General features: G+C 43.9%; 2 protein-coding genes across 10 annotated transcripts in view; one reads left to right on the top strand and one right to left on the bottom strand.

The window, feature by feature from the left end:
• The first annotated feature begins 90 nt into the window (after nt 1–90).
• On the top strand, nt 91–19,661 carry slc5a6b (solute carrier family 5 member 6). Of its 9 annotated transcripts, none has more exons than XM_064953236.1 (17): nt 91–454; nt 1,165–1,359; nt 2,799–3,273; nt 3,462–3,527; nt 3,599–3,650; nt 4,871–4,938; nt 10,930–11,084; nt 11,246–11,386; nt 11,564–11,693; nt 12,611–12,699; nt 12,846–12,958; nt 15,965–16,035; nt 16,137–16,223; nt 16,428–16,621; nt 16,826–16,932; nt 17,067–17,188; nt 17,720–19,661. In XM_064953236.1, the coding sequence occupies exons 3-17, from the start codon at nt 2,863–2,865 to the stop codon at nt 17,849–17,851; spliced, it is 1,938 nt and encodes a 645-aa protein (XP_064809308.1). In that variant the 5' UTR covers nt 91–454; nt 1,165–1,359; nt 2,799–2,862; the 3' UTR covers nt 17,852–19,661. The 9 variants fall into 9 exon arrangements, with proteins under 9 accessions (XP_064809308.1, XP_064809307.1, XP_064809305.1 ...); XM_064953235.1 differs by having other exon boundaries at nt 1,182–1,359; XM_064953233.1 differs by having other exon boundaries at nt 1,211–1,359.
• Nucleotides 19,071–27,453, bottom strand: part of LOC135526893 (dynein axonemal heavy chain 6-like) — a 57,244-nt gene continuing 48,861 nt past the window's right edge. Inside the window, exons 65-75 of the mRNA XM_064955561.1 lie at nt 27,271–27,377; nt 26,400–26,617; nt 26,061–26,264; nt 24,324–24,523; nt 23,898–24,058; nt 22,615–22,817; nt 21,206–21,318; nt 20,878–20,999; nt 20,518–20,663; nt 20,143–20,289; nt 19,071–19,969 (exon numbers count right to left, since the gene is read on the bottom strand). Coding sequence (XP_064811633.1) covers nt 19,754–19,969; nt 20,143–20,289; nt 20,518–20,663; nt 20,878–20,999; nt 21,206–21,318; nt 22,615–22,817; nt 23,898–24,058; nt 24,324–24,523; nt 26,061–26,264; nt 26,400–26,617; nt 27,271–27,377 — 1,837 coding nt within the window. The 3' untranslated portion in view covers nt 19,071–19,753. The remainder of the gene's footprint in view (nt 19,970–20,142; nt 20,290–20,517; nt 20,664–20,877; nt 21,000–21,205; nt 21,319–22,614; nt 22,818–23,897; nt 24,059–24,323; nt 24,524–26,060; nt 26,265–26,399; nt 26,618–27,270; nt 27,378–27,453) is intronic.

Raw genomic sequence — 27,453 nt, forward strand, 5'->3', positions numbered from 1 at the left:
TAAAAATTGTATCACAAATGTAACGTGATTGAAACACACACTGCCGTACAGTAGGTGGCGGCATGCACAAACGAAATGTGCGAACGTCATGGTACCGAAGAAGAAAAAGAAGTCATCCTCATGTGTAGTTTTTGCAGATAATCATCTTTATTAGCTATAGCTTTACAAACATAGCTTGAGTATCAGAAGCTTGAGACAGGCTTTTGATTTCCGCTGATCACCTATGTGGCAATTACCGTCAGATTCAGAGATGATGCCTGGTCTTAAGCAAACCACGTTTTGAGCGCATAACTAAATTAAGCAAACATTGTCACCATGGATGATGCAAGACACAGACACATAAAAGTGTTGGATTGGAAGTTGGACTCCTCTGAACCACACCGTATCCAAGTGAAGACACAGATAATAAGTGTTGAATTGGAAGTGGAACTACTCTGCTCCACACCTTATCCAGGTAAGGGTGTACAGTCAGTGGGTCTATGTCTAATTTGAGCTAAAACCAACTTTAATTACCATTTGTTTTTATTAAAAAGACAGTAAAAGGAATGGAATTTGTCATTACTGTGACTATTTCATATTTCTAGGTAACAATAGTGACAGTTGTGCATGTTGTCCTACTGTAAGCGTGAGGCTATATATGTTTGGATTTCACCAAACTGGTATGCAGGGTAAAGTTCACAGATGTTGTGCTGTGCTCAGCATGTTATCAGACCTGATCTGTTATCCTGTTACTGCAGTGGGCTAAATCGGGGCCGCACAGTGTTTCTTGGTAGTCTCAAACAAAAAAATACAACTCGCACACATAGTTATGAACTTAAAAAAAGAGGACATCTGTACCATGTCAGATATAGAGTTGAAATGTATTACATTTTGAGTTTGCATTACAATATTACATTTATATATATCACAGAAGACTGAATTGTAACAAAACCGTTTGACATAGAAACACCTGATTTTCTGCAATAAAAAAAAATAATGTTGATTAATTATGAAACATATGTATAATATTCTACCAATGAGGCCACGAGGTCATTTGACTGCAGGAAAGGTCGACTGAGAAGAATGTGTTGTCTATATTTTGATTCATTATTGTTATTTTTGACAACATTGTCAAAGGTCATTGATAATGTTTTCTCTGTCGCCCCCTTGTTTTAACCTTGGAAGGTCAAATGTATTTTCAGTGGGAGTCACGACATGCGCTTTGTCTCAGAATTTCACTCACAGGCACCGAGATATGAAGATGACAAGGGCGATGCAATGGCAGTAATGGAAAATCACTTCTGAACTCTTGTGGGAGCAACTTTGCCTGCTTGTCAAGTTGAGTAACTTTTCCAGAGGATGTCTGGACCTGAAGGAGAGGTATGTGGAAGCTTGCATTGACTGTGTGCTGTATGTCATCGAGATCTATTGTGGCAACCAATGACCTAGTTTATCAGACTCCCTCAAGAAAACAGAACATGGTTTGGGTATCTAGGTACAGTTGAAGTCAGAAGTTTACATACACTTAGGTTGGAGTCATTAAAACTCATTTTTCAACCACTCCACAACTTTCTTGTTAACAAACTATAGTTTTGGCAAATCAGTTAGGACATCTACTTTGTGCATGACACAAGTAATTTTTCCAACAATTGTTCACAGACAGATTATTTAACGTTTAATTAACTGTATCACAATTCCAGTGGGTCAGACGTTTACATACACTAAGTTGACTGTGCCTTTAAACAGCTTGGAAACGCAAGTATACGCAAGTATAAACACCATGGGACCACGTAGCTGTCATACCGCTCAGGCAGGAGACGTGTTCTGTCTCCTAGAGATGAACAGAACAACAGCAAAGGACCCTGTGAAGATGCTGGACTAAACAGGTACAAAAGTATCTATAACCACAGTAAAACGAGTATTATATCGACATAACCTGAAATGCCGCTCAGCAAGGAAGAAGCCACTGCTCCAAAACCGCCATTAAAAAAAGCCAGACTACGGTTTGCAACTGCACGTAGGAACCAAGATCGTACTTTTTGGAGAAATGTCCTCTGGTCTGATGAAACAAAAATATATCTGTTTGGCCATAATGACCATTGTTATGGTTGGAGGAAAAATGGGGAGGCTTGCAAGTCGAAGAACACCATCCCAACCGTATAGCACGGGGGTGTCAGCATCATGTTGTGGGGGTGCTTTGCTGCAGGAGAGACTGGTGCACTTCACAAAATAGATGGCATCATGAGGTAGGAAAATGATGTGGATATATTGAAGCAACATCTCAAGACATCAGTCAGGAAGTTAAAGCTTGGTTGCAAATAGGTCCTCCAAATGGACAATGACCCCAAGCATACTACCAAAGTTGTGGCAAAATGGCTTAAGGACAACAAAGTCAAGGTATTGGAGTGACCATCACATTCACCCAACTTATTGTGGGAAGCTTGTGGAAGGCTACCTGAAACCTGTGACCCAAGTGAAACAATTTAAAGGTAATGCTACCAAATACTAATTGAGTTTATGTAAACTTCTGACCCACTGGGAATGTGATGTACGAAATAAAAACTGAAATAAATCATTCTGACATTTCACATTCTTAAAATAAAGTGGTGATCCTAACTGACCCAAGACAGGGAATTTTTACTAGGATTAAATGTCAGGAATTGTGAAAAACTGAGTTTAAATGTGTTTGACTAAGGTGTATGTAAACTTCTGACTTCAACTGTAGGTAGCTACCAATAATAATAATAGTAATAGTAATAATAATTCATTACGAGTTAATCAACAACTCACCCCCCCCCCCCCCCCATATTTAATTCTAGTGTGTCTGAAGTCTGTTCAAGGCTCTTGGGATCTCCTTACGGATGGGTGTGGATACCCTTACGGATGAGCCCCTCGACCTCCATCCCATTCAGCAATAGTAGCCGTATCCTGGTTTCTGGCACCAAGATGGATGCTTTGGCACAAATGCACTTTGCCACTATCGACTATGTCATATTTGCCCTTTTGTTGGTGTCGTCCATGGGCATAGGGCTGTACTATGCCCTGTCAGGGGGTCGGCAGCGCACCACTCAGGAGTTCCTGCTGGCGGACCGGAGCATGAGCTGCCTCCCTGTGTCTCTGTCACTAATCGCTACATTTCAATCAGCGGTGGCAATAGTGGGCGTGCCAGCGGAGATCTATACCCATGGCACTCAGTACTGGTTCATAGGCTGTGCTTACATCCTGGGGCTATTCATTCCAGCACACATTTTCATTCCTGTGTTCTACAGGCTGCATCTTACCAGCGCTTACCAGGTGTGTATTCTAGGCTATTCTCTCTGCAAGCTTAGCTCTAGATGGAGAGAAATGTTTGGAATGAGAATATGTAGGCTAATACCAGTTGAAATGTATAGGCCTAGCTGTTAAACCCTGCTAAGTGGTTTCTGTAGTTTTGGTTTCTGTCAGGGAAATAAGTCACTTAGTGAAGGTATTTTTGTTTTCAGTATCTGGAACTGCGATTCAGCAAACCAGTGCGTATATGTGGAACAGTTACCTTCATCTTTCAGACGGTAAGGTCAAGACAAGGAGAAGATTGTTGAATATCAGTTTTTCCTCTGATGACTACTGCTATCTCTTGCAGGTCATATATATGGCTGTTTGTGTGTACACTCCAGCCCTAGCACTCAATGCAGGTCAGTAACTCAGGCTGTTTGTGTGTACACCGGTCAGTAACTCAAGCTGTTTGTGTGTACACCGGTCAGTAACTCAGGCTGTTTGTGTGTACACAGCTCAGTAACTCAGGCTGTTTGTGTGTACACCGGTCAGTAACTCAGGCTGTTTGTGTGTACACCGGTCAGTAACTCAGGCTGTTTGTGTGTACACCGGTCAGTAACTCAAGCTGTTTGTGTGTACACCGGTCAGTAACTCAGGCTGTTTGTGTGTACACCGGTCAGTAACTCAGGCTGTTTGTGTGTACACCGGTCAGTAACTCAGGCTGTTTGTGTGTACACCGGTCAGTAACTCAAGCTGTTTGTGTGTACACCGGTCAGTAACTCAGGCTGTTTGTGTGTACACCGGTCAGTAACTCAAGCTGTTTGTGTGTACACCGGTCAGTAACTCAAGCTGTTTGTGTGTACACCGGTCAGTAACTCAAGCTGTTTGTGTGTACACCGGTCAGTAACTCAGGCTGTTTGTGTGTACACCGGTCAGTAACTCAAGCTGTTTGTGTGTACACCGGTCAGTAACTCAAGCTGTTTGTGTGTACACCGGTCAGTAACTCAAGCTGTTTGTGTGTACACCGGTCAGTAACTCAAGCTGTTTGTGTGTACACCGGTCAGTAACTCAGGCTGTTTGTGTGTACACCGGTCAGTAACTCAGGCTGTTTGTGTGTACACCGGTCAGTAACTCAAGCTGTTTGTGTGTACACCGGTCAGTAACTCAGGCTGTTTGTGTGTACACCGGTCAGTAACTCAAGCTGTTTGTGTGTACACCGGTCAGTAACTCAGGCTGTTTGTGTGTACACCGGTCAGTAACTCAAGCTGTTTGTGTGTACACAGCTCAGTAACTCAGGCACTTTTATGCTTTCGGGATTTACAGACAGTGATGAGACTTTATGGGCGGTTTATTGCCGGTTTCCCAGACAAAGATGAAGTAGTACAGGACTAAAACAAATTCTCAATGGACGTTCTCCATTAAAATAGCATTTAGTCCAGGACTACTAGGCTTAATCTATGTGGGAAACTGTCCCTACAGGGTCTAACGCTCTTGGGGGAAAAAATAATAATCATGTTTTGGGACGACACCATTTCAGCTCCAGAAATTCTACTGTGTTTTGTGCTGTGAGTAGGTTATTTAGAATTGTGCAACATGTTGGAGTAAAGGTTGCTTAATTTTGTTTCATGCTTCCCCGTAGTTACTGGCTTTGATTTATGGGGAGCAGTGCTGGCCACTGGACTGGTGTGTACACTGTATACAACTCTGGTAAGTTGTTCAGTCATTTTCTCAGTTTGTAATGAAGCTGTTATTACACAATGGTAAAAGAAGGAAAATATTACATAATTAAAAGACTTACACAAAACATTTGCCCATGAAAAGCTTTTTGTGTAATGTTGACATTATGAAATGTCATTCCAAAGTAAAATCTTTCTTTAAAATGTTTGATATCACATCAGTCATTATTAGCTTGAAGCCTACGTGTGGGTTGTTTCAGGAAACTAGACGTTCCTGATGTCACGCATCACTTCTTCACAGGAGAGGCAGTTGAAAGTGAACTTTTTTCTTTACTTTTGGTGGCCTTAACTTCATGTTGGTTCGCAATTATAATATTGACAAAGTTCCAGTGATACTCTGCATTTTCATCGGCAGGTTTTCTTGTCATGGTCCTTAATTTATAAGCATTATATTTCTCCACACAGATATTATATATGGAATTATCGGGACATATTGTATAAAAATATAATATTGGTTCCAAAATAATATCCTATTGGTGAGCCAAGTGCAGAGGGTCTTTTACTTGGTTATAAGGAATTCTTATCACTTTACAAGGTCCCTGTAACAACTAAAGATTTTACAATTGTGTTAGATGCCATTCCCTCAAGTGTTTCTTCATTATTCAGGAACGTGTCAAGACCCCCAGGACATAGACGATTACCCCTGTTGACTCATCAGTTGGAAAGATTTGTTTTTCTTTTAGCAACAACAATAGGGCTTTACGAGCCTTGTTTCAACAGGATGTTGGATCTATACCTTATTTCATGCCTTATTGGAATGGTTGTATTGATAATATCTGTTAGAAAAAAGTTAGGATGTTGCCACACACATACCTACTTGTTAACAAAATTAAGGAAGTTTATTTTATTTTTATTTTTTATTATTCATAAATATGATCCTGCCAACCACTATATGAAGAAAAACTTCAATTCAAATTGTAACTTTTGTAATGACCAACCAGAAACAGTGTTGCATCTTTTTTTAAGCTTTGTATTCATGTAAGGAATCTGTGACAAGACATCAGTAGATATATAATTGAACACATTTATGAAGATTTTACATTCTTATAGAGAGATGTGCTGCTTGGATTCTTTACCTACAATAGAAATAAGTTGAAACAATTTTATGATATTCATTTCATCATTCTTTTGGCCAAATTTCATATTCACAAATGTAAATTTACAAACAAAACACCACATTTCTTACCTTACAAAAATAAATTGAACTATATTTTAAGACAATTAAATACTCTACTAACAAAAAAGCTGTTAGAATTATAAATGTCTATATGTCCCTTAAGGTCCTTGTGTAATGTGATATTGTACCTTCTAGCCCCGCCCCTAGTCCAGCCCCGCCCCTAGCCCAATTGTCCTTGGTATATTCTTTATATATCCTTGTGTTTCCCCAGGTACTTTTTGTATTGATTTGTTGTTAATGAAAAACTAAATAAATAAATAAATAAGGAAAATAATCATATGTTTGTTGTCCTTGCACCCAGGGTTGCACATTTTGGGCAATATTCAGAGGTGGAAACCTCCCGTGAGAATTAACGGGAATATATGGGAATTAATGAAATATAATTTAAACGTAATGTTTTTTTGCATAGGATATATTTAACATATCATATAGAGACAGAAACATAAAACTTTTACCTTATCATAACTAGACACACTTGCAAATGATTAAATATTTTCAATAGAATTTTTTTTATTTAGTTATGAATTGAATTTTAATTAAATTAGTTGCCTCTTCAGATGGGATGATTACACTGAACAACAAAAGAAAGGGAATATTGAATGGTCCCCAATGATCCATCGCATCTCCCAAAAACGTTTTCAACATACATCTGTAAATGATGTAAAGTAAAGCTTTGGTTGTCTTCCTCTCAGGCTTCCATGTCTTCTCCCTGGACCTCCTCAATGTCCACCTCTTGAATATCAGACTCTGAGGCCTCATCTTCACTGTCACTTTCCAACCTTGTTGAGGATGGCTCGTTGTCAGGCTCAAAAAGCCTGTTGCGTGCTTTGGTGTGTGTGTTACCAAACAACGACCAGTTGCACTCTGAGGCGGCTGATGTGGGATGGGATTTGGAGGATGATGGAGGCAACAGGGGAAAGAGCCTCCACAAAGTCCCTTCCACCAGGTGGCTGATTAGATATGTTGTCACGACTGCCATACTGCATCTCCATCCCAAAGCCCTTGCTTGGAAGTGTACTTTGCCAGACTGTGTACTTTGTGTAGACCCTCATCCAGGCCAAGATGGCGTGACACGATAGTGATGACACCATAGGCCTTGTTGATCTCTGCACCAGACAGGATGCTCTTGCCTGCATACTTGGGGTCCAACATGTACGCTGTGGCGTGTATGGGCTTCAAGTAGAAGTCTTCACGCTTTTTGATGCATTTCAGAACTGCAGTTTCCTCTGCTTGGAGCAACAGTGAAGTGGGCAGGGCAGTACCGATTTCTTCTCTTACATCTGCAAGCAGAGTCTGAACATCAGAAAGGATGGCATTGTCTCCCTCAATCCGTACATGCTATAGGTTTCAGGAGTTTCAGGCTGCTTACCACTCTCTCCCAAAATACATCATCCAGGAGGATCCTCTTGATGAGGCTGTCCATAGCGGTAGACTGTGATATGGCCATTTCTTGGAGAGACTCCTTCCCCTCCAGGAGACTGTCAAACATGATGACAACACCACCCCAATGGGTGTTGCTGGGCAGCTTCAATGTGGTGCTCTTATTCTTCTCACTTTGCTTGGTGAGGTAGATTGCTGCTATAACTTGATGACCCCTCACATACCTAACCATTTCCTTGGCTCTCTTGTAGAGTGTATTCACTGTTTTCAGTGCCATGATGTCCTTGAGGAGCAGATTCAATGCATGAGCAGCACAGCCAATGGGTGCGATGTGAGGGTAGGACTCCTCCACTTTAGACCAAGCAGCCTTCATGTTCGCAGCATTGTCAGTGCAAATACCTTCTGTGTTCCAAGGTTATTGATTACTACCTTCAGCTCATCTACAATGTAGAGACCGTTGTGTCTGTTGTCCCATGTGTCTGTGCTCTTGTAGAATACTGGTTGAGGGGTGGAGATGATGTAGTTAATTATTCTTTGCCCACAAACATTCAACCACCCATCAGAGATGCTTGCAATACAGTCTGCTTTCTCTATGATTTGCTTGACCTTCACTTGAACCCTGTTGAACTCTGCATCCAGCAATTGAGTAGATAAAGCATGTCTGGTTGAAAGGGTGTATGTTGGGCGAAGAACATTCAGAAATCTCTTCCAATACACATTGCCTGTGAGCATCAGAGGTGAACCAGTTGCATACACAGCTCGAGCAAGACATTCATCAGCATTTCTCTGACTACGTTCCTCCGGCAGGGTAGCCTAGTGGTGAGAGCGTTGGACTAATAACCGGAAGGTTGCAGGGTCAAACCCCCGAGCTGACAAGTTACAAATCTGTCGTTCTGCCCCTGAACAGGCAGTTAACCCACTGTTCCAAGGCCGTCATTTAAAATAAGAATTTGTTCGTAACTGACTTGCCTAGTAAAATAAATCAAATTGAGTAAAAAAAAACCTAATGATTCCAAGAGGACCATGAGCTGTTGCTATCGATACGGTTTCTGATTCATCATTTTCACTTCGAATAGAAGTAGAGAGACTTTTGTCAGAGGTTGCTTGTTGTGAGCGCTGAGGGAACTTTATGAACTTGCCAGATGATTCTGCATCTTTGTTGCATTCTTCACATGATTTGGCACAGTGTTTGCTAATATACACAGCTTTTCCTTCTATATTGGCTGCAGTGAAATGTCCCCACACATCAGATGGTACCCGTGGCATTTTCCTGTAAAGATTAGAAAAGTAATAAAATAAATAGTACAATTCCATGTACTAATAAATAGTTAAGCAGTTCGATTAAACAACTCCTTTGTAAGATAAATGTTTTAAAATGAAACATGTATGGAAACAGGTGAATTAACACTCCTCAGTTAGCAGGCTCAAGCAAGCTAAAACTCACATGGTAGCAAAAAATAACTAGCAGAAATTGTTAACAAGTTAGGAATTATTTAAACATACTTTGCAATTGGCTATTATTTACTAGTTAACAAAAAACTATGTTTGTCATATACGATATATTCTCCCCACCCAGTATTGTAATCAAAACTTACCAGAAAGCATGTCGTCCTTGGCTCAGGCAGTGTAGTAGTGTGGGCTCAATAGCATCTCATTAGTATGCAAGATCTTGAATCAACTATACATGTGATGGAAGAATGCACTGTGCATGTGATGGAAGAATGCACTGTGCATGCAGAGGGTTGCAATTCCATTTAATTGGGGATAGTTTAACCAAAATATGCCACAAGACCTAGAATTGCCTTGTGTGTATCCCACAAAAAAAGGTTCACTGTTATAAGCTAACGTTTTTGATTAACTTAAACAAAATTCACAAAATTCCTGGGCTTAACTTCCATTGGAAAATTTCCCAGAAAGTTTCCGACCCTTTTCAACCCTACTTGCACCACACTGCCAGGTCTCTGACCTCCTCCCAATTGGCTGTCTCATCGTTGTTGATGATCAGGCCTACCAATGTTGTGTCATCAGCAAACTTAATGAGGGTGTTGGAGTCGTGCTTGGGCACGCAGTCGCGGGTGAACAGGGAGTACAGGAGTGGACTAAGCACGCACCCCTGAGGGACCCCAGTGTTGAAGATCAGTGTAGCGGCCCGTCAGGAAGTCCAGGATCCAATTTCAGAGGGAGGTGTTTAGTCCCAGGGTCCTTAGCTTAGTGATGAGCTTTGTGGGCACTATGGTGTTGAATGCTGAGCTGTAGTCAATGAACAGCATTCTCACATAGGTGTTCCTTTCGTCCAGGTGGGAAAGGGCAGTGTTGAGTGCAATAGAGATTGCGCCATCTGTGGCTCTGATGGGGCGGTATGTGAATTTGAGTGGGTCCTAGGGTTTCCGGCATGTGTGAGCCATGACCAGCCTTTCAAAGCACTTCATGGCTTCTGACGTGAGTGCTACTGGGCGGTAATCATTTAGGGAAGTTACCTTCACTTTCTTGGGCACAGGGACTATGGTGGTCTGTTTGAAACATGTTGGTATTCCAGACTCAGACAGGGAGAAGTTGAACATTTCAGCGAAGACACTTACCAGTTGGTCCGCGCATGCTTTGAGTACACTTCCTGGTAATCCCACGGCTTTGTGAATGTTGACCTGTTTAAAGGTCTTGCTCACATCGGCTGTGGAGAGCGTGATCACACAGTTGTCTGGAACAACTGGTGCTCTCATGTATGCTTCAGTGTTGCTTTCCTCGAAGTGAGCATAAAAGACATTTCGCTTGTCTGGTACACTCGCTTCACTGGGCAGCTGGGTTTCCCTTTGTAGTTCTTAATATTTTTCAGCCCTGCCACATCCGACGAACGTCAGAGCCAGTGTAGTAGGATTCAATCTTAGTCCTGTATTGAAGCTTTGCTTGTTTGATGGTTCGTCTGAGGGCATAGCGGGATTTCTTATATACTGACAACTCTCTGAGTTTACCAACGCCCAGAGCGCACTCTGGCACTCCAGATTAAATTTACGAACACACTCGTAGTATAAACCAGCCATTAATCTTGAAATCTTTGGTTATTTAGTACATAGCCTCACATCTGAATCCTTAAAGAGATGGGCGGGGCTTAGAGGGTGTGAACGATGCTGAATGGGTGTAGACAACGAAGAGGTATCCAGTAGGTTTACCAAAACATTCAAGGGCCATTTTCTCAAAAGTGAGGTTACAAGTTTATCAACTTTCAAAGCAGAATTACTTTCCCATTGTTCCCTAACTGTAGTGTATGAAATACCATTTTCTATTTCAGACTCTCAACTTTTATCCAATGTAAAAAAAAAATTTTGCAACATAAGACCAAATCGAGACAGTCGGTCACATATGATAATAGGCTCTGTGATTGGGTCTCTGTGTTGTGCCTGGTCCTGACAGGGAGGCCTGAAGGCAGTGATCTGGACAGATGTCTTCCAGACCATAGTGATGTTTGCTGGCCAACTAGCGGTCATCGTGGTGGGGGTCCAGCAGACTGGGGGGGTGGCAGAGGTCTGGAGGAAGGTCTCAGAGGGGAACCGCATCTCCGGCATAGAGTGAGTGGGACTGGTCACTATATTCACGTATTCAAGCGATGACTGGCAACCTAGTTTAAAGTTGGGTTTTGAGGACATATTAAACACCATGTTCCAATTCCATTGTTCCAGATCAAATATTCCAATTAGATGTTCCCCCTCTTTACATGTCTGCTCTCCAGCCTGAACCCTGACCCTACGGTGGAGTACACGTTCTGGACCCTGGGGGTGGGGGGAGTCTTCCTGATGTTGTCTCTGTATGGGGTCAACCAGGCCCAGGTCCAGAGATACCTCAGCGCCAAGACCGAGAGGGACGCCGTCATGTAAGACCACAGAGATACATCAGTTAGAGATTGACAGATAAGGTGCATGTATTGTGTTCTGTAACTTATTATACTATAACCATGTTATTAGCACTTTATTTTAAGCATGCAAGTTATGTTAGAATAAGTGTTGTTTTCCTGCTCTGGTGGATTGTGACCCCTCTATGTTTTCTGCAGGTCTTGCTACATGGTGTTTCCCTCTCTACAGTTAGCTCTAGCTCTGAGCTGTGTCATGGGGCTTGTCATGTTTGCGCGCTACTGTGGGGAGGACCATTTCCACAATCTAGGTGTCTTATCAAAAAATGAGGTGTGTGTGTATTATTTATTATGGGAATCTGGAGTGCATCATTACACTATTATAGTATTACAGTATTACAGTATTATAGTATTACATTATTATAGTATTACAGTATTATAGTATTACTGTCATGCATAGGTGTAATAGGTGGCAGGGAAGTCAGGCGCAGGAGAGTCAAATGGAGTGTAAAATGGAGTCTTTTAATAAAGTTCACGGAGTATGCTCCATAACACTAAATGTACATAAACGAACAAACATGGGTACAAGGACCCAACGCGCACCTATACAACAATCACACTATACTGACAATAAAACAATCTCTGACAAAGACATGAGGGGAAACAGAGGGTAAAATACACAACAGGTAATGAATGGGATTGAAAACAGGTGTGTGGGAAGACAAGACAAAACCAATGGAAAATGAAAAAAGGATCAATGATGGCTAGAAGACCGGTGACGTCGAACGCCGAGCACCGCCCGAACAAGGAGAGGCAACGACTTCGGCAGAAGTCGTGACAATTGCAGTATTATAGTATTACAGCATTATAGTATTATAGTATTATAGTATTACAGTATTATAGTGTTACAGTATTACAGTTGGTGTTTGTGTGTGTTATTTATTATGGTAATCTGGAGTGCATCATTACAGTATTATAGTATTACAGTATTACAGTTGGTGTTTGTGTGTGTTATTTATTATGGTAATCTGGAGTGCATCATTACAGTATTATAGTTGGTGGATGAAGTAATATTCCACTTAGCAGTCAGCAGCAGATGCTTTTATCCAAAATGACCTGCAGTCCAGTGAGTGCATACCTTTGTATTATGTATATGATCCCCAGTGGGAATTGAACCAACAACCCTGGTGTTGCTATTGCCATACTCTAACCGACAGTACCACCAACCAGTATGTGCTCTCTTCACAGATGGTGTTGTACTTTGTGATGGACATGCTGCAGGGTCTACCTGGCCTGTCTGGACTGTTTATCTCCTGCCTGTTTAGTGCAGCTCTCAGGTATATCAATATTTCTAACACCCTTTTTCCAACAGATTACAAAAGGCTTTACAGTAAACCCAGCCTAGACCTCCAGAACAAGCAGAAGCACAGTGACAGAGGGGTGGTTTGGTGTTGTGACTGACTTTCATGTCTTGTCTCCACAGCACCATCTCATCAGCCTTTAACTCTCTGGCCACAGTGACCATGGAGGATCTGATCAAACCACACTGCCCCTCCATGACAGAGGCCAGGGCCACCCTGCTCTCCAAGGGACTGGGTATGTTGAGATATCCTGGGCCCTGTCCATAGCCCCTACCCTCTAGGTCCATAGCCCCTACACTCTAGGTCCATAGCCCCTACACTCTAGGTCCATAGCCCCTACCCTCTATCCCCTACCCTCTAGGTCCATAGCCCCTACCCTCTAGGTCCATAGCCTCTACCCTCTAGGTCCATAGCCCCTACCCTCTATCCCCTACCCTCAAGGTTCATAGCCCTTACCCTCTAGGTCCATAGCCCCTATCCTCTACATCCTAGCCCCTACCCTCTAGGTCCATAGCCTCTACCCTCTAGGTCCATAGCCTCTACCCTCTAGGTCCATAACCCCTACCCTCTATCCCCTACCCTCAAGGTTCATAGCCCTTACCTTCTAGGTCCTACCCTCTATCCTCTACATCCTAGCCCCTACCCTCTAGGTCCATAGCCCCTACCCTCTAGGTCCATAGCCCCTACCCTCTATCCTCTACCCTCAAGGTTCATAGCCCTTACCTTCTAGGTCCTACCCTCTATCCTCTACATCCTAGCCCCTACCCTCTAGGTCCATAGCCCCTACCCTCTAGGTCCATAGCCCCTACCCTCTAGGTTCATAGCCTTTACCTTCTAGGTCCTACCCTCTATCCTCTACATCCTAGCCCCTACCCTCTAGGTCCATAGCCCCTACCCTCTATCCCCTACCCTCAAGGTTCATAGCCCTTACCTTCTAGGTCCTACCCTCTATCCTCTACATCCTAGCCCCTACCCTCTAGGTCCATAGCCCCTACCCTCTAGGTTCATAGCCCTTACCCTCTAGGTCCTCCCCTCTATCCTCTACATCCTAGCCCCTACCCTCTAGCCCCTACCCTCTAGGTCCATAGCCCCTACCCTCTAGGTCCATAGCCCCTACCCTCTAGGTCCTAGCCTCTAGCTCATACCCTCTAGGTCCATAGCTCCTACCCTCTAGGTCCATAGCCTCTACCCTCTAGGTCTATAGCCCCTACCCTCTAGGTCCATAGCACCTACCCTCTAGGTCCTAGCCTCTAGCCCCTACCCTCTAGGTCCATAGCCCCTACCCTCTAGGTCCATAGCCCCTACCCTCTAGGTCCATAGCCCCTACCCTCTAGGTCCATAGCCCCTACCCCTCTAGGTCCATAGCACCTACCCTCTAGGTCCATAGCACCTACCCTCTAGGTCCTAGCCTCTAGCCCCTACCCTCTAGGTCCATAGCCCCTACCCTCTAGGTCCATAGCCCCTACCCCTCTAGGTCCATAGCACCTACCCTCTAGGTCCATAGCCCCTACCCCTCTAGGTCCATAGCACCTACCCTCTAGGTCCTAGCCTCTAGCCCCTACCCTCTAGGTCCATAGCCCCTACCCTCTAGGTCCATAGCCCCTACCCTCTAGGTCCATAGCCCCTACCCCTCTAGGTCCATAGCACCTACCCTCTAGGTCCATAGCCCCTACCCTCTAGGTCCATAGCCCCTACCCTCTAGGTCCATAGCCCCTACCCTCTAGGTCCATAGCCCCTACCCTCTAGGTCCTAGCCTCTACCCTCTAGGTCCATAGTCCCTACCCTCTTGGTTCATAGCCCCTACTCTCTAGGTCCATAGCCCCTACCCTCTAGGTCCATAGCCCATATCCTCTAGGTCCTAGCCTCTAGCTCATACCCTCTAGGTCCATAGCTCCTACCCTCTAGGTCCATAGCCCCTACCCTCTAGGTCCATAGCCCCTACCCTCTAGGTCCATAGCCCCTACCCTCTAGGTCCATAGCACCTACCCTCTAGGTCCTAGCCTCTAGCCCCAACCCTCTAGGTCCATAGCCCCTACCCTCTAGGTCCATAGCCCCTACCCCTCTAGGTCCATAGCACCTACCCTCTAGGTCCTAGCCTCTAGCCCCTACCCTCTAGGTCCATAGCCCCTACCCTCTAGGTCCATAGCCCCTACACTCTAGGTCCATAGCCCCTACCCCTCTAGGTCCATAGCACCTACCCTCTAGGTCCTAGCCTCTAGCCCCTACCCTCTAGGTCCATAGCCCCTACCCTCTAGGTCCTAGCCTCTACCCTCTAGGTCCATAGCACCTACCCTCTAGGTCCTAGCCTCTAGCCCCTACCCTCTAGGTCCATAGTCCCTACCCTCTAGGTCCATAGCCCCTACTCTCTAGGTCCATAGCCCCTACCCTCTAGGTCCATAGCCCATATCCTCTAGGTCCTAGCCTCTAGCTCATACCCTCTAGGTCCATAGCTCCTACCCTCTAGGTCCATAGCCCCTACCCTCTAGGTCCATAGCCCCTACCCTCTAGGTCCATAGCCCCTACCCTCTAGGTCCATAGCACCTACCCTCTAGGTCCTAGCCTCTAGCCCCAACCCTCTAGGTCCATAGCCCCTACCCTCTAGGTCCATAGCACCTACCCTCTAGGTCCATAGCCCCTACCCTCTAGGTCCTAGCCTCTAGCCCCTACCCTCTAGGTCCATTGCCCCTACCCTCTAGGTCCATAGCGCCTACCCTCTAGGTCCTAGCCTCTAGCTCATACCCTCTAGGTCCATAGCCCCTACCCTCTAGGTCCATAGCCCCTACCCTCTAGGTCCATAGCCCCTACCCTCTAGGTCCTAGCCTCTAGCCCCTACCCTCTAGGTCCATAGCGCCTACCCTCTAGGTCCTAGCCTCTAGCTCATACCCTCTAGGTCCATAGCCCCTACCCTCTAGGTCCATAGCCCCTACCCTCTAGGTCCATAGCGCCTACCCTCTAGGTCCTAGCCTCTAGCTCATACCCTCTAGGTCCATAGACCCTACCCTCTAGGTCCATAGTAGGGGCCAGAGGTTGAGTAGATCAGATTCAGTCTCGGGGTTAGGCCCTAGGTGTTAGGGGCTAAAGGTTGTTTCTGAACGGGCCCTGCTTACTGTTGAGTGCATCTTTTAACTTATTTGTACGTTTTACATAATGCCTTTCTCACTTTACCTGTGAGAGCATGCTTCCTAACACGATACAGCACTCATCGCATTCTAAAGAGTAACATGTTCCGTTTCTGATCCAGCATGTTCATATGGACTGCTGTGTCTGGCCATGGCCTATCTCACCCACTTGATGAGTGATTCCGTTTTGCAGGTAAGCACACAGATGCATCTGCCTCATCCCTTTGCGGATTTCATTTTCAAATAGGTTCAAATTCAAATATTCTGACATGTTTGTGTCTATTTCAATTCAAGACTGCTTTCAAAATATTTGGAATGGTTGGTGGTCCTCTTCTGGGTGTCTTCTCTCTCGGGCTGTTCTTTCCTTGGGCTAACTCTACCGTAAGTACTGATGTGTTAATGTGATCCCTGCGGGAATCAAACCTACTGTCACGCTCTTACCAACTGAACCACACAGGATCCAGTAGAAAGCATTACTTTTCCTCTGCTTTTGTTTTGCTAGGCCGGGTTACTGTAAAACCACTTAGTGAACACTGCTGGTGTCAAAAAGGCTTAATAAATACATTTGATGTACTGTTTCTCCAGGGTGCCCTGGTAGGGTTGGGGTCAGGCCTGGCGATGGCCTTCTGGGTGGGCATCGGGAGCATCGTAACCAGTACCTCTGGGGGTCTTGCTGCTGTGTCTCAGTTCAACTGTACTGCTGTACAACTCTCAGGGAACATCACCACAGCCATGGGGACAGCACTCATCAGTACTGCAATGCCCACCGCTACACACAGGTATGAAACAAAGATCAACCGAATCAATACCGTAACTATTAATCCATCGTAACGGAAATTTGTATTTTTGTGGTCTGTTCGTAATTTAATTCCCATACTCCCCGGAGACCAATCGGAAAGTATTTAACTTAGTTTACTCATAGATGCAAATTTGTGAATACAATTAGTGATTTTTATAATAACTGCCTTTCAATTTTTCTTTAGCCGACCAATGGGTCTGCAGAGGTTCTACTCCTTGTCCTTCATGTGGTACAGTGCTCTCAACTCCTTCACTGTGGTGATCACAGGGTTGGTTGTTAGCTTTCTCACAGGTACAGATTCATTAACATTTGTTATTTAGCAGTCCAGAGCAAAACATGCATTCAGATTGCTCAAATTTACACAGATTATCCTACAGGAAGAAGTGAAGTTAATCTAATTGGTTGGCTTTTATCTTTCATTTAAGGACCAATGAAAGCGGAGGAGGTGACCCCAGGCACTCTGTATCCCCTGTTGGGCAACATGCTGTTCTTCGTACCAGATAAACTCAAACAGAAGCTGTGTTGCGTCACCCCACAGGGGCATGGGGTAAGACAACAGAGCACACTCTCAGTTCAGGATTGTATTCGTTAGTGCAAACCATAGCAAAACGTTTTGCAACAAAAATAGGCATTTATTATTGGACACGGTCAGGTAGTCTCCAGGGCTGCATTCAGCAGGGCACAACGTTCGGAAATAAATGTTATGTAGAACAAGGAATCAGTTCCATGCAGGACATTTCTGTCGGCAACGTTCCACAATGTTTTCTTCCTGAGCTGATGCATTCCTATAACACACCACTGAATGGGGCCCTGTCCACATTCTCAGGATGGAATTCAATCATTCATTGCCGATAGTAGGATTTTCACAATGCACTTTCAGGAAGTGTGTAAAGCAGCTAATAAATCACACTTTTGAAAGTGCATTGTGGGAAAACCCACCTTCTTCAATGATTGAACTCTTATATTATGACTAGCAACACTGTGTGTGAGGGTCCTTTTAACAAAGCTATTTGCTATCGTATCAAGGTTACAAAACATTGTCTATTATCTTGTTTTTTTTGTGTATCCAACCATCCAGGAATGTCCACCTGCTCAACACGAGAGAAATGGTCAGGCCGTCTACACAGAGGAGGGCTTGTTAGAAGAGGAGAGGCAAAGCTTTCTTCTAACCTCCCACACACCTGTTGTGGAACATGAGACAGCTCTGTGACGGACAGACTCTTCCACAACCACGTTATATCACGGTCCTCTGGGCAGTGAAATGGGCCACACACTGTATCATGTCAGAGTGTTTTTCACAGAGGTTCTGTTCTGAGGAGATGATGCTCTGAGAGGAGAAGTGTTGTTGGGAAGTATTGTGCTCTGCTATTGCTGACCCTGTAAAACACCACCTATCGTACTACTATGGCTGACCCTGTAAAACACCACCTATCATACTACTATGGCTGACCCTGTAAAACAACACATTTCACTGCACCTATCATACTACTATAGCTGACCCTGTAAAACACCACCTATCATACTACTATGGCTGACCCTGTAAAACAACACATTTCACTGCACCTATCATACTACTATAGCTGACCCTGTAAAACAACACATTTCACTGCACCTATCATACTACTATGACTGACCCTGTAAAACAACACCTATCATACTACTATGACTGACCCTGTACAACAACACCTATCATACTACTATGACTGACCCTGTAAAACAACACCTATCATACTACTATGACTGACCCTGTACAACAACACCTATCATACTACTATGACTGACCCTGTAAAACAACACCTATCATACTACTACGTCTGACTATGTAAAACAACACATATCATACTACTATGACTGACCCTGTAAAACAACACCTATCAACACATTTCACTGCACCTATCGTACTACTATGGCTGACTCTGTAAAACAACACCTATCATACTACTATGGCTGACTATGTAAAACAACACATATCATACTACTATGACTGACCCTGTAAAACAACACCTATCAACACATTTCACTGCACCTATCGTACTACTATGGCTGACTCTGTAAAACAACACCTATCATACTACTATGACTGACCCTGTAAAACAACACCTATCAACACATTTCACTGCACCTATCGTACTACTATGGCTGACCCTGTAAAACAACACAATTCACTGCACCTATCCGGTGTATGAATATAAAACATATTTCTCTGTAATCCAAGTGACTGTGGATTAAAAATGCACTGATACTGTACATGTCTAGCGTGCATGACGCCTGAACAAGACCAAAGAAACCTACAGTATTACTGAAATCAACGATAAACCCAAGACTATGTTAATGTATACTTCCGGAGACGATCAGATTGGAATGGACCATTTGTTTTGCTGCAAGGTATAAAACGATGTCACGATCGTCATATTGAGGAGACCAAAGCGCAGCGTGAATACATACTTTTAATGAATGACGAAAAAACACGAAGTACACTAAACAAAATAACAAATAAACGCTATCGAAACTGAGTGCTAACATGCAAGCATCACAAACATTTACCCACCAACCACAATACAAAACAGGCTACCTAAATATGGTTCCCAATCAGAGACAATGACAAACACCTGCCACTGATTGAGAACCATATCAGGCCAAAACACATAGAAATAGACAAACTAGACATACAACATAGAATGCCCACTCATATCACACCCTGACCAAACAAAACATAGAAACAAACAACGCAAATCATGGTCAGAGTGTGACAAACGAAGACATATCAAGGGGCATAACTCCTGAGGAAACACAGAGAACTACTTGAGTACTGCTGGTTATCGCTGTGCGCCCAGTCAATGAGAAAATAGCTTTCTGTTATTTGTGGAACTGAGTACTTGTTCTTTCAATAATGTCTTCCAGTGGGCGAATTTGTCATGTTGGTCTAGTGTGTCTAAGTAGGTATGGCAACAAAATATGTTCAAACGATACTTGAGCCATTCAGTGTTTCGAAAATGAGAAAATAAACATTTTTAAAAGTATTTCAGGTTTCACAGTCCTTACTTTGAAACAGTCTTTATTTGGTAATGAGTTCACTCATAGCTTTAGTGTAAACAGTTGGTATTGAGTTTGTTCATTCATTAGGTTGGCAGAGGAGGGCAGTGCCCCTGAAGACCCAGTGTGTAGGACACTCCAAGGTGGGTAGAGACACGGCTGTGATGAAGTTGGTAGAGATGCCTGAGGAGGAGAGGAAGCCTGCCCGCTTGAAGGTACGGTACAGGGGACAGTCATAGAACTGGAGGTCCCCAGGAGACTCTGTAGTAGGCACGGCCACAGCATCCTCTGAGACCTGGCCAACCAAAGGCAACAGGGATGTGATATGAGCTCTCACAATAAAAACAGGAAGACAGTCCAGGACAAACATGTGAACAATGCTACATCCACTGTCTGAAGAACGGTAGGTAAGACGCTGAAGTGATATTCAGTGGATTGGATGGTTAAATGAGAAGGTGAGCCCTCTACCTGGCAGGGTAGGAAGTGTATCTCAGGCACAGGGCAGTGTTTGATGTTGTGCTGAAGCTCCTGCAGGGTGTGGGAGACAGGGTCCCAGCTGGCTCCGTCAAGGTACAGCCCATACACCAACACGCCCTCATCTGGTGGAGCTGGGCCCTGGGACAAAGGTGGTGTAACAATTCACACCGTGGATCTAACGCATAATGTTAGAGGGATAGTTCACCCAGATTACAATGTCAGATGGTTCCTGACCCTGGAAATAGCAGCAGACCATCTGATTAATATTGTCTTTTGGGTGCGCTGTCCCTTTAATTGTTTCCAACTGTTTCTAGATTGGTATTACTGAGTTATATACCCAGGGAAACTTTTAGCGAGTGTAGTTACCTCAAAAAGGAGTTTAGTTTTGTCTGCCACTTTGCTCCAGTTGCTGGAGCTCTCATCCACGGGTTGAACATGATAGGTGAAAGACAGAGAGTCTACAGGCACGTTCTTCTGTCGAGCACTGTTCTGGAGAACAGCTGTCAGAAAACCTACAGGGAAGATTCATGAACTATATAAATCAAAACGCCTCTTTCAGAATATTACAGAAATTGGTATATTATTTGAATTTCGAAACTCAAATTTGTAAGGGCGATACAAATTTCCCTTTCACTAAAGATTGACAATGAAGTTTTGAACTTCAAGCAGTGTCTCTCTTATGGCTGCTATTTTAGGTATTTTCATTCTGGCTGTTATGTGCAGTACCTTGTGGAAAGAAGAACCCAGAGAGCCAGTATGAGCGAGGCTTCCTGTTCTTGAGGCTCTGCTGCAGGTCAGTCTTAGGTGGACGGTTCAGAGAGTATACTCCTCCACTAATAATAGGTATCCTGAATACATAGAGGGTATATACAAGGAATATTAGGGGATAGGAACATAAGTAACTTAGATTTTTTCCATTCACCATGAATATAAAATACTGTATTCAAAAGAAAATGAAGATGCCCATGACATAATCATGAAGGTTTATATTGATTAAAGTTTAAACAATACAAGCTTTAAGTATATGTATGTCAACTTAGTTAATGTTTTCTACTTTTCTATAAGGTTGATCTTGATGTTGTCTGCCCAGGCTCTGAAGAACCACACTCTCTGTTCCAGGTCCTGGATCCAAGAACCCAGAGTCATGCACGACTCGTACGAGCAGTGCTACCAAGGCAACAACAAAAGACAGACAGATTACTTCTTGTCAAAGTTGAATCAATTGCTTTTCATTGCTTTGTTTATTTAGACTCTAGAGGATAATGACACATTGGGCTTGGAGGAACATTTCAAAATGTTAAAACTGACGTGAAGCGTGGAATTGTGTTAAAACATCAGGGTAGATTGTGTGCAGTGAGAGCTGAGCTACGGAGAGTGTTTACTTCAGGGTTGAGCAAACTAGAGCCCATTCAATGCAGCCTGCGGTTTGAGTAAAATTAAGAAGGAAACTGTGGGCCCGCAAAAATCAAATCTGTGCGGCCCTCCATTGAATTTCAAAATCCTGAAACCAGTTTGCCCACCCCTGGTTTACTAATATACTGTACCTTACAGTCTGATGTAAGCAGGGCAGTGTAGACCTACCTTCCAGTCTGATGGTACGGTCATGGTGAGCAGGGCAGTGTAGACCTACCTTACAGTCTGATGGTACGATCAAGGTGAGCAGGGCAGTGTAGACCTACCTTCCAGTCTGATGGTACAATCATGGTGAGCAGGGCAGTGTAGACCTACCTTCCAGTCTGATGGTACAATCAAGGTGAGCAGGGCAGTGTAGACCTACCTTCCAGTCTGATGGTACGATCAAGGTGAGCAGGGCAGTGTAGACCTACCTTCCAGTCTGATGGTACGATCACGGTGAGCAAGGCAGTGTAGACCTACCTTCCAGTCTGATGGTACGATCATGGTGAGCAGGGCAGTGTAGACCTACCTTCCAGTCTGATGGTACGATCATGGTGAGCAGGGCAGTGTAGACCTACCTTCCAGTCTGATGGTACGATCATGGTGAGCAGGGCAGTGTAGACCTACCTTCCAGTCTGATGGTACGATCATGGTAAGCAGGGCAGTGTAGACCTACCTTCCAGTCTGATGGTACGATCATGGTGAGCAGGGCAGTGTAGACCTACCTTCCAGTCTGATGGTACGATCATGGTGAGCAGGGCAGTGTAGACCTACCTTCCAGTCTGATGGTACGATCATGGTGAGCAAGGCAGTGTAGACCTACCTTCCAGTCTGATGGTACGATCATGGTGAGCAGGGCAGTGTAGACCTACCTTCCAGTCTGATGGTACGATCATGGTGAGCAGGGCAGTGTAGACCTACCTTCCAGTCTGATGGTACGATCATGGTGAGCAAGGCAGTGTAGACCTACCTTCCAGTCTGATGGTACGATCATGGTAAGCAGGGCAGTGTAGATCTACCTTCCAGTCTGATGGTACGATCATGGTGAGCAAGGCAGTATAGACCTACCTTCCAGTCTGATGGTACGATCATGGTGAGCAGGGCAGTGTAGACCTCCGCCAGAGCCTCACTCATCAGCACCTCTCCTCTGATGGAGGCAGAGAAGGAAAGGAGGCTGGAGCGCACCACACAGAGGAGGTAGTTAAACCGGTCAATCTCCTGTCGCAGGATCACCAGCAGGGCAGAGGAGGCCGAGGCTGTGCATCTCTCACCTTCAGAGTACATACACGGATGCATACAGACACACAAGGCGGCTTTCAGTAAGAACTATGAACAAAAATGGACACAGATAGATATATAGAATCTCTCAATGTCCCTCTCACTAAGTCTCACACTCTCACTCAGAGGAGTCAAAATAAGAAAAGGTACAACCTGTGAAAAATGATTTCCTTTTCAGAGGACAATACATTTATTCTAATCTATTCGTAGCCCTTTCCACTTGTACCCATATACAGGTTGATAAAAATGGCTGTTAAGTGACTAAATTGGAACGCAGTGGCTGTACAGTAACATGCTATAAATGACGTCAGAGCTCTGGCTCTGCACTTCACAGCTCTGTATGGGTTTTGACTGACAGACGTTCTGAACTTGAGCACCACACGTGACTAGGAGTTGCCCCCATCCCTCCAGCTAATTGGGTAACTTTTGACAATTTTTTGTTGTCTGGGTGATATAAATGCTGTAAATGAAAATGACTATGTATTTTGAATGATGAGACGTTGAGGATTATCATAAATACCACCTTTATGTCATACAAGCCAAACACCTGTGAGTCCAAACGTGCACTTCACATTTCCAAATCATAAAACTCAGGGATGCAGGGTTGTGTTCGAAACAAAACAACTACAAGTGTGCTTGTCCTAGCTCCTCAATGGCTTTTGAGTCATAAAAGTGCATTGAAATGACTTAGGAACCGTGCACACTTTGAGAGGTTATTGGCCACTTGTAGACCAGTTAGACCTCTCACTCAAGCCCTTGTCATTTTCATGACTTATGGTTCTACTACCCCACATTTTCTAGGAATATTGTTACTGAATGTATCCAGAGTATTTTCTGATTTCGTAAACAAGTGTAGTGAAAAGTACAGTAAACGTAAAATGCACATAAAATCAACAGTGTAATGTTTGGATTCAGTCTGGTGTCATTTGAACTGTTGTGTCCTCAACTTCGGTCTAATAATTTCCCCATAATATCCAAACTGTTCCCTTTCAATTGTTATCATGTTTATGCAGTTCGTGTTTCTTTTGTAATCCCGATCCCAACAAGTGTAAAGGGTTGAGTATGTAAGTTACCCTGGTCAGATGAAGATGATTCTACAAAGTTGACTTTGGCGATGATGTCTCTGAGGAATAGTGTTTTCTCTGTGACACGATCAACCTCCACTGTCTCTGGTAGTTTCTTCAGGATGTTCATGGCCATCCTCAGAACTACGCCATCTTGGCACTGTCTGTCTCTGCTCCACACAAACAAACAGAAGAAGAATTCAGCATTTCATTAACATTCTTTACACTATATAACATAGCCGTTTTTCTAATTCACGTGCCGAACTGAACCATATTGTGTTGCCTTGGATATTTTATGTTCACCTTGTCCTTTCCAGCAAACTGTAGTGGATGCTTAACCATACCAGCTGTGTACAGCTCCGCTTGGCTCAGTATTGCCAAAAGGATATAAGTAATACATCTATTGGTGGGTTAGATTTCCCCTGGGAGACCCACCTGACTAGCAGGCTGCTATCAGAGAGCCTGGGCTGCATGTTGACGATAGTGTGCAGCAACTGCTGGGTCTGGTTCTGCAGTATCACCGTCTCTGCACTGCTGTCGATGCCAAACACCTCTGCCAGGTCCTTGTCGGGCATGTTCTCTATGTAGGCTCTACACTGGGGCCAGCTGGCGTCTTTAGGGAAGGGAGGGTAGCCCTGCCAAGAGAAATACAATATAATGCTCTCAATGAAGACAGAGAGAGAATAACAGAAACATACAATTTTGCTTTAGGGTTATATTTCATTATGTAATATACAGTGCCTTCAAAAAGTATTCATACCCCTTGTAAATGTATTAAATGAAAGCACCTTTGGCAGTGATTACAGCTGTGAGTCTTTCTGGGTAAGTCTCTAAGAACTTTCCACACCTGAATTGTACAATATTTGCCCATTATTCTTTTTAAAATTCTTCAGGCTCTGTCAAGTTGATTGTTGATCATTGCTAGACAGATATTTTCAAGTCTTGCCATAGATTTTCAATACGATTTAAGGCAAAACTGTAACTAGGCCACTCAGCAACATTCAATGTCGTCTTGGTAAGCAACCAGTGTAGATTTGGCCTTGTGTTTCAGGTTATTGTCCTCCTGAAAGGTGAATTTGTCTCCCAGTGTCTATTGGAAAGCCGAATGAACCAGGGTTTCCTTTAGGATTTTGCCTGTGCTTATAGCTGTATTCCTTTTATTTTTATCCTTTAAAAAAACTCCCTAGTCCTTGCCAATGACAAGCATTCCCATAACGTGATGCAGTCACCACCGTGCTTGAAAATATGAGTGGTACTCAGTGATGTGTTGGGTTTGCCCCAAACATAACGCTTTGTATTCAGCACAAAAGTTTATTCTTTCACACCTTTTTTGCAGTATTACTTAAGTGTCTTGTTGCAAAAAGGATGCATGTTTTAGAATATTTTATTCTGTACAGGTTTCCTTCTTTTTGTCATTTAGGTTAGTATTGTGGAGTAACTACAATGTTGATCCATCCTCAGTCTTCTCATATCACAGCCATTAAACTCTGTAACTGTTTTAAAACCACCTTTGGCCTCATGGTGAAATCCCTGAGCAGTTTCCTTCCTCTCCGGCAACTGAGTTACGAAGGACGCCTGTATCTTTGTAACAACTGGGTGTATTGATACACCGTCCAAAGCCTAATTAGTAACTTCACCATGCTCAAAGGGATACTCAGTCTGCTTTTTTTTTTTTTTACCCATCTGCCAATCGGTGCCCTTCTTTGCGAGGCATTGAAAAACCTCCCTGGTCTTTGTGGTTGAATCTGTGCATGAAATGTACTACTCGATTGAGGTATGTGTGAGGTACAGAGATGGGGTAGTTATTCAAAAATCATATTAACAACTATTATTGAACACGGAATGAGTTCATGCAACTTATTTAAAAGTACATTTTTACTCCTGAACTATTTTACGCTTTCCATTACAAAGGGGTTGAATACTTATTGACTAAAGACATTTCAGATTTACATTTTTTATTAATTTCTGAAATATACTACAACAAAATTGTGTTTAAATCTGTGAATATTTTGTTTTTTTAAATTACATTTTTGTAATGTAGCAGACAGATGTAAAGTAGGTAAACAACCATATGACATCACAATTATCTTATTCATTCCTTTATCAGTATGTTGACATGGATCATGTGACTGTGATGCCAGTGTTAGGTGGAGGGGTGTGTCTGACTCCTACCTGAGCCTGACAGAAGCTGTGTCCGTCCTGCAGGACTGAGGGGGTATAGCAGCGGTGGAGAATGGTAAGCAGGCAGCGGCGGTCCCAGGGGTCGGTGACACGCCCTCCGTAGATCACCTCACCCGTCAGGTAGCGTAGGGCCGCCCATGGCAGCTCGGAACCTTCCGCAGCCCGCAGGAGACTCTCCTGGTTCAGCATGGACACCTAAGACACACAGACAGAGCCAAGACAAGAGACAATGACGATGCTCTCTCTCAATCTAAATGGATCTGTGTCATTATCTTCTAAGCTGAGAAGCTCTGTTGAGTTGGAAACAGTATGTGTTTCATCATAATGTACCTCCAGGTCAGAAGATGTAAAGGTGTAGGGTATGTTCCACCCCAGAGGGCCGTACTTCTTTCTCTCCTGCACGATGGCGTTGAAGAAGCAGAGGCTGAAGAGCAAAGTCTTCCAGGCTGGGCTGCAGTCCATTTTACAGAAGCTCCTCTCGGTCACCTCTCCACTGGGACTGAAGGTGTGGAGGAGCTTCTCCTTCAGACCTCGAGGAGGCTCCACAGCTATCTACAGGACAGGAAGTGGAATTACTGTATTAGTAACTGAGGCTCTACCACTATCTACAGGACAGGAAGTGGAATTACTGTATTAGTAACTGAGGCTCTACCGCCATCTACAGAACAGGAAGTGGAATTACTGTATTAGTATCTGAGGCTCTACCACTATCTACAGGACAGGAAGTGGAATTACTGTATTAGTAACTGAGGCTCTACCGCTATCTACAGGACAGGAAGTGGAATTACTGTATTAGTAACTAAGGCTCTACCACTATCTACAGGACAGGAAGTGGAATTTCTGTATTAGTAACTGAGGCTCTACCGCTATCTACAGGACAGGAAGTGGAATTACTGTATTAGTAACTGAGGCTCTACCGCTATCTACAAGACAGGAAGTAGAATTACTGTATTAGTAACTGAGGCTCTACCGCTATCTAAAGGAACAGAATCATTGGCAATGAATTTGAAACAACAACAGACATTGTTGTGTTCTGTGTATCTGAGGGATGTGCAATAGAATGTCTAGAAGAGACAAAGCCCCTCAGACGATGACAGATTGACTGGTTCACTCATGGGTACACCATAGAAATAAACTCACTAATTATACTTCTATAGGTGTATGGCCCTCTAACGGGAAGCTGTGGTAACGAAGGCCTGGCTGACCTTAATGGCTCTCTGCAGGATGGAGGCAGGGAACACTGGGTCTGGTTTAGAGGACAGCCACAGACGGAAGTGAGGGTCCAGGTCTGAGCCTTTCCACTTCAACCTGAGCAGAAGGGATGAAAAATACTCAGGTCTGTGGAGAGACATCTGTCTACAGCTGGGTCCTGTTGGGTAGAAGC

Source organism: Oncorhynchus masou, chromosome 32 (assembly GCF_036934945.1).
Source record: "Oncorhynchus masou masou isolate Uvic2021 chromosome 32, UVic_Omas_1.1, whole genome shotgun sequence".
Classification (NCBI taxonomy): Eukaryota; Metazoa; Chordata; class Actinopteri; order Salmoniformes; family Salmonidae; genus Oncorhynchus; species Oncorhynchus masou.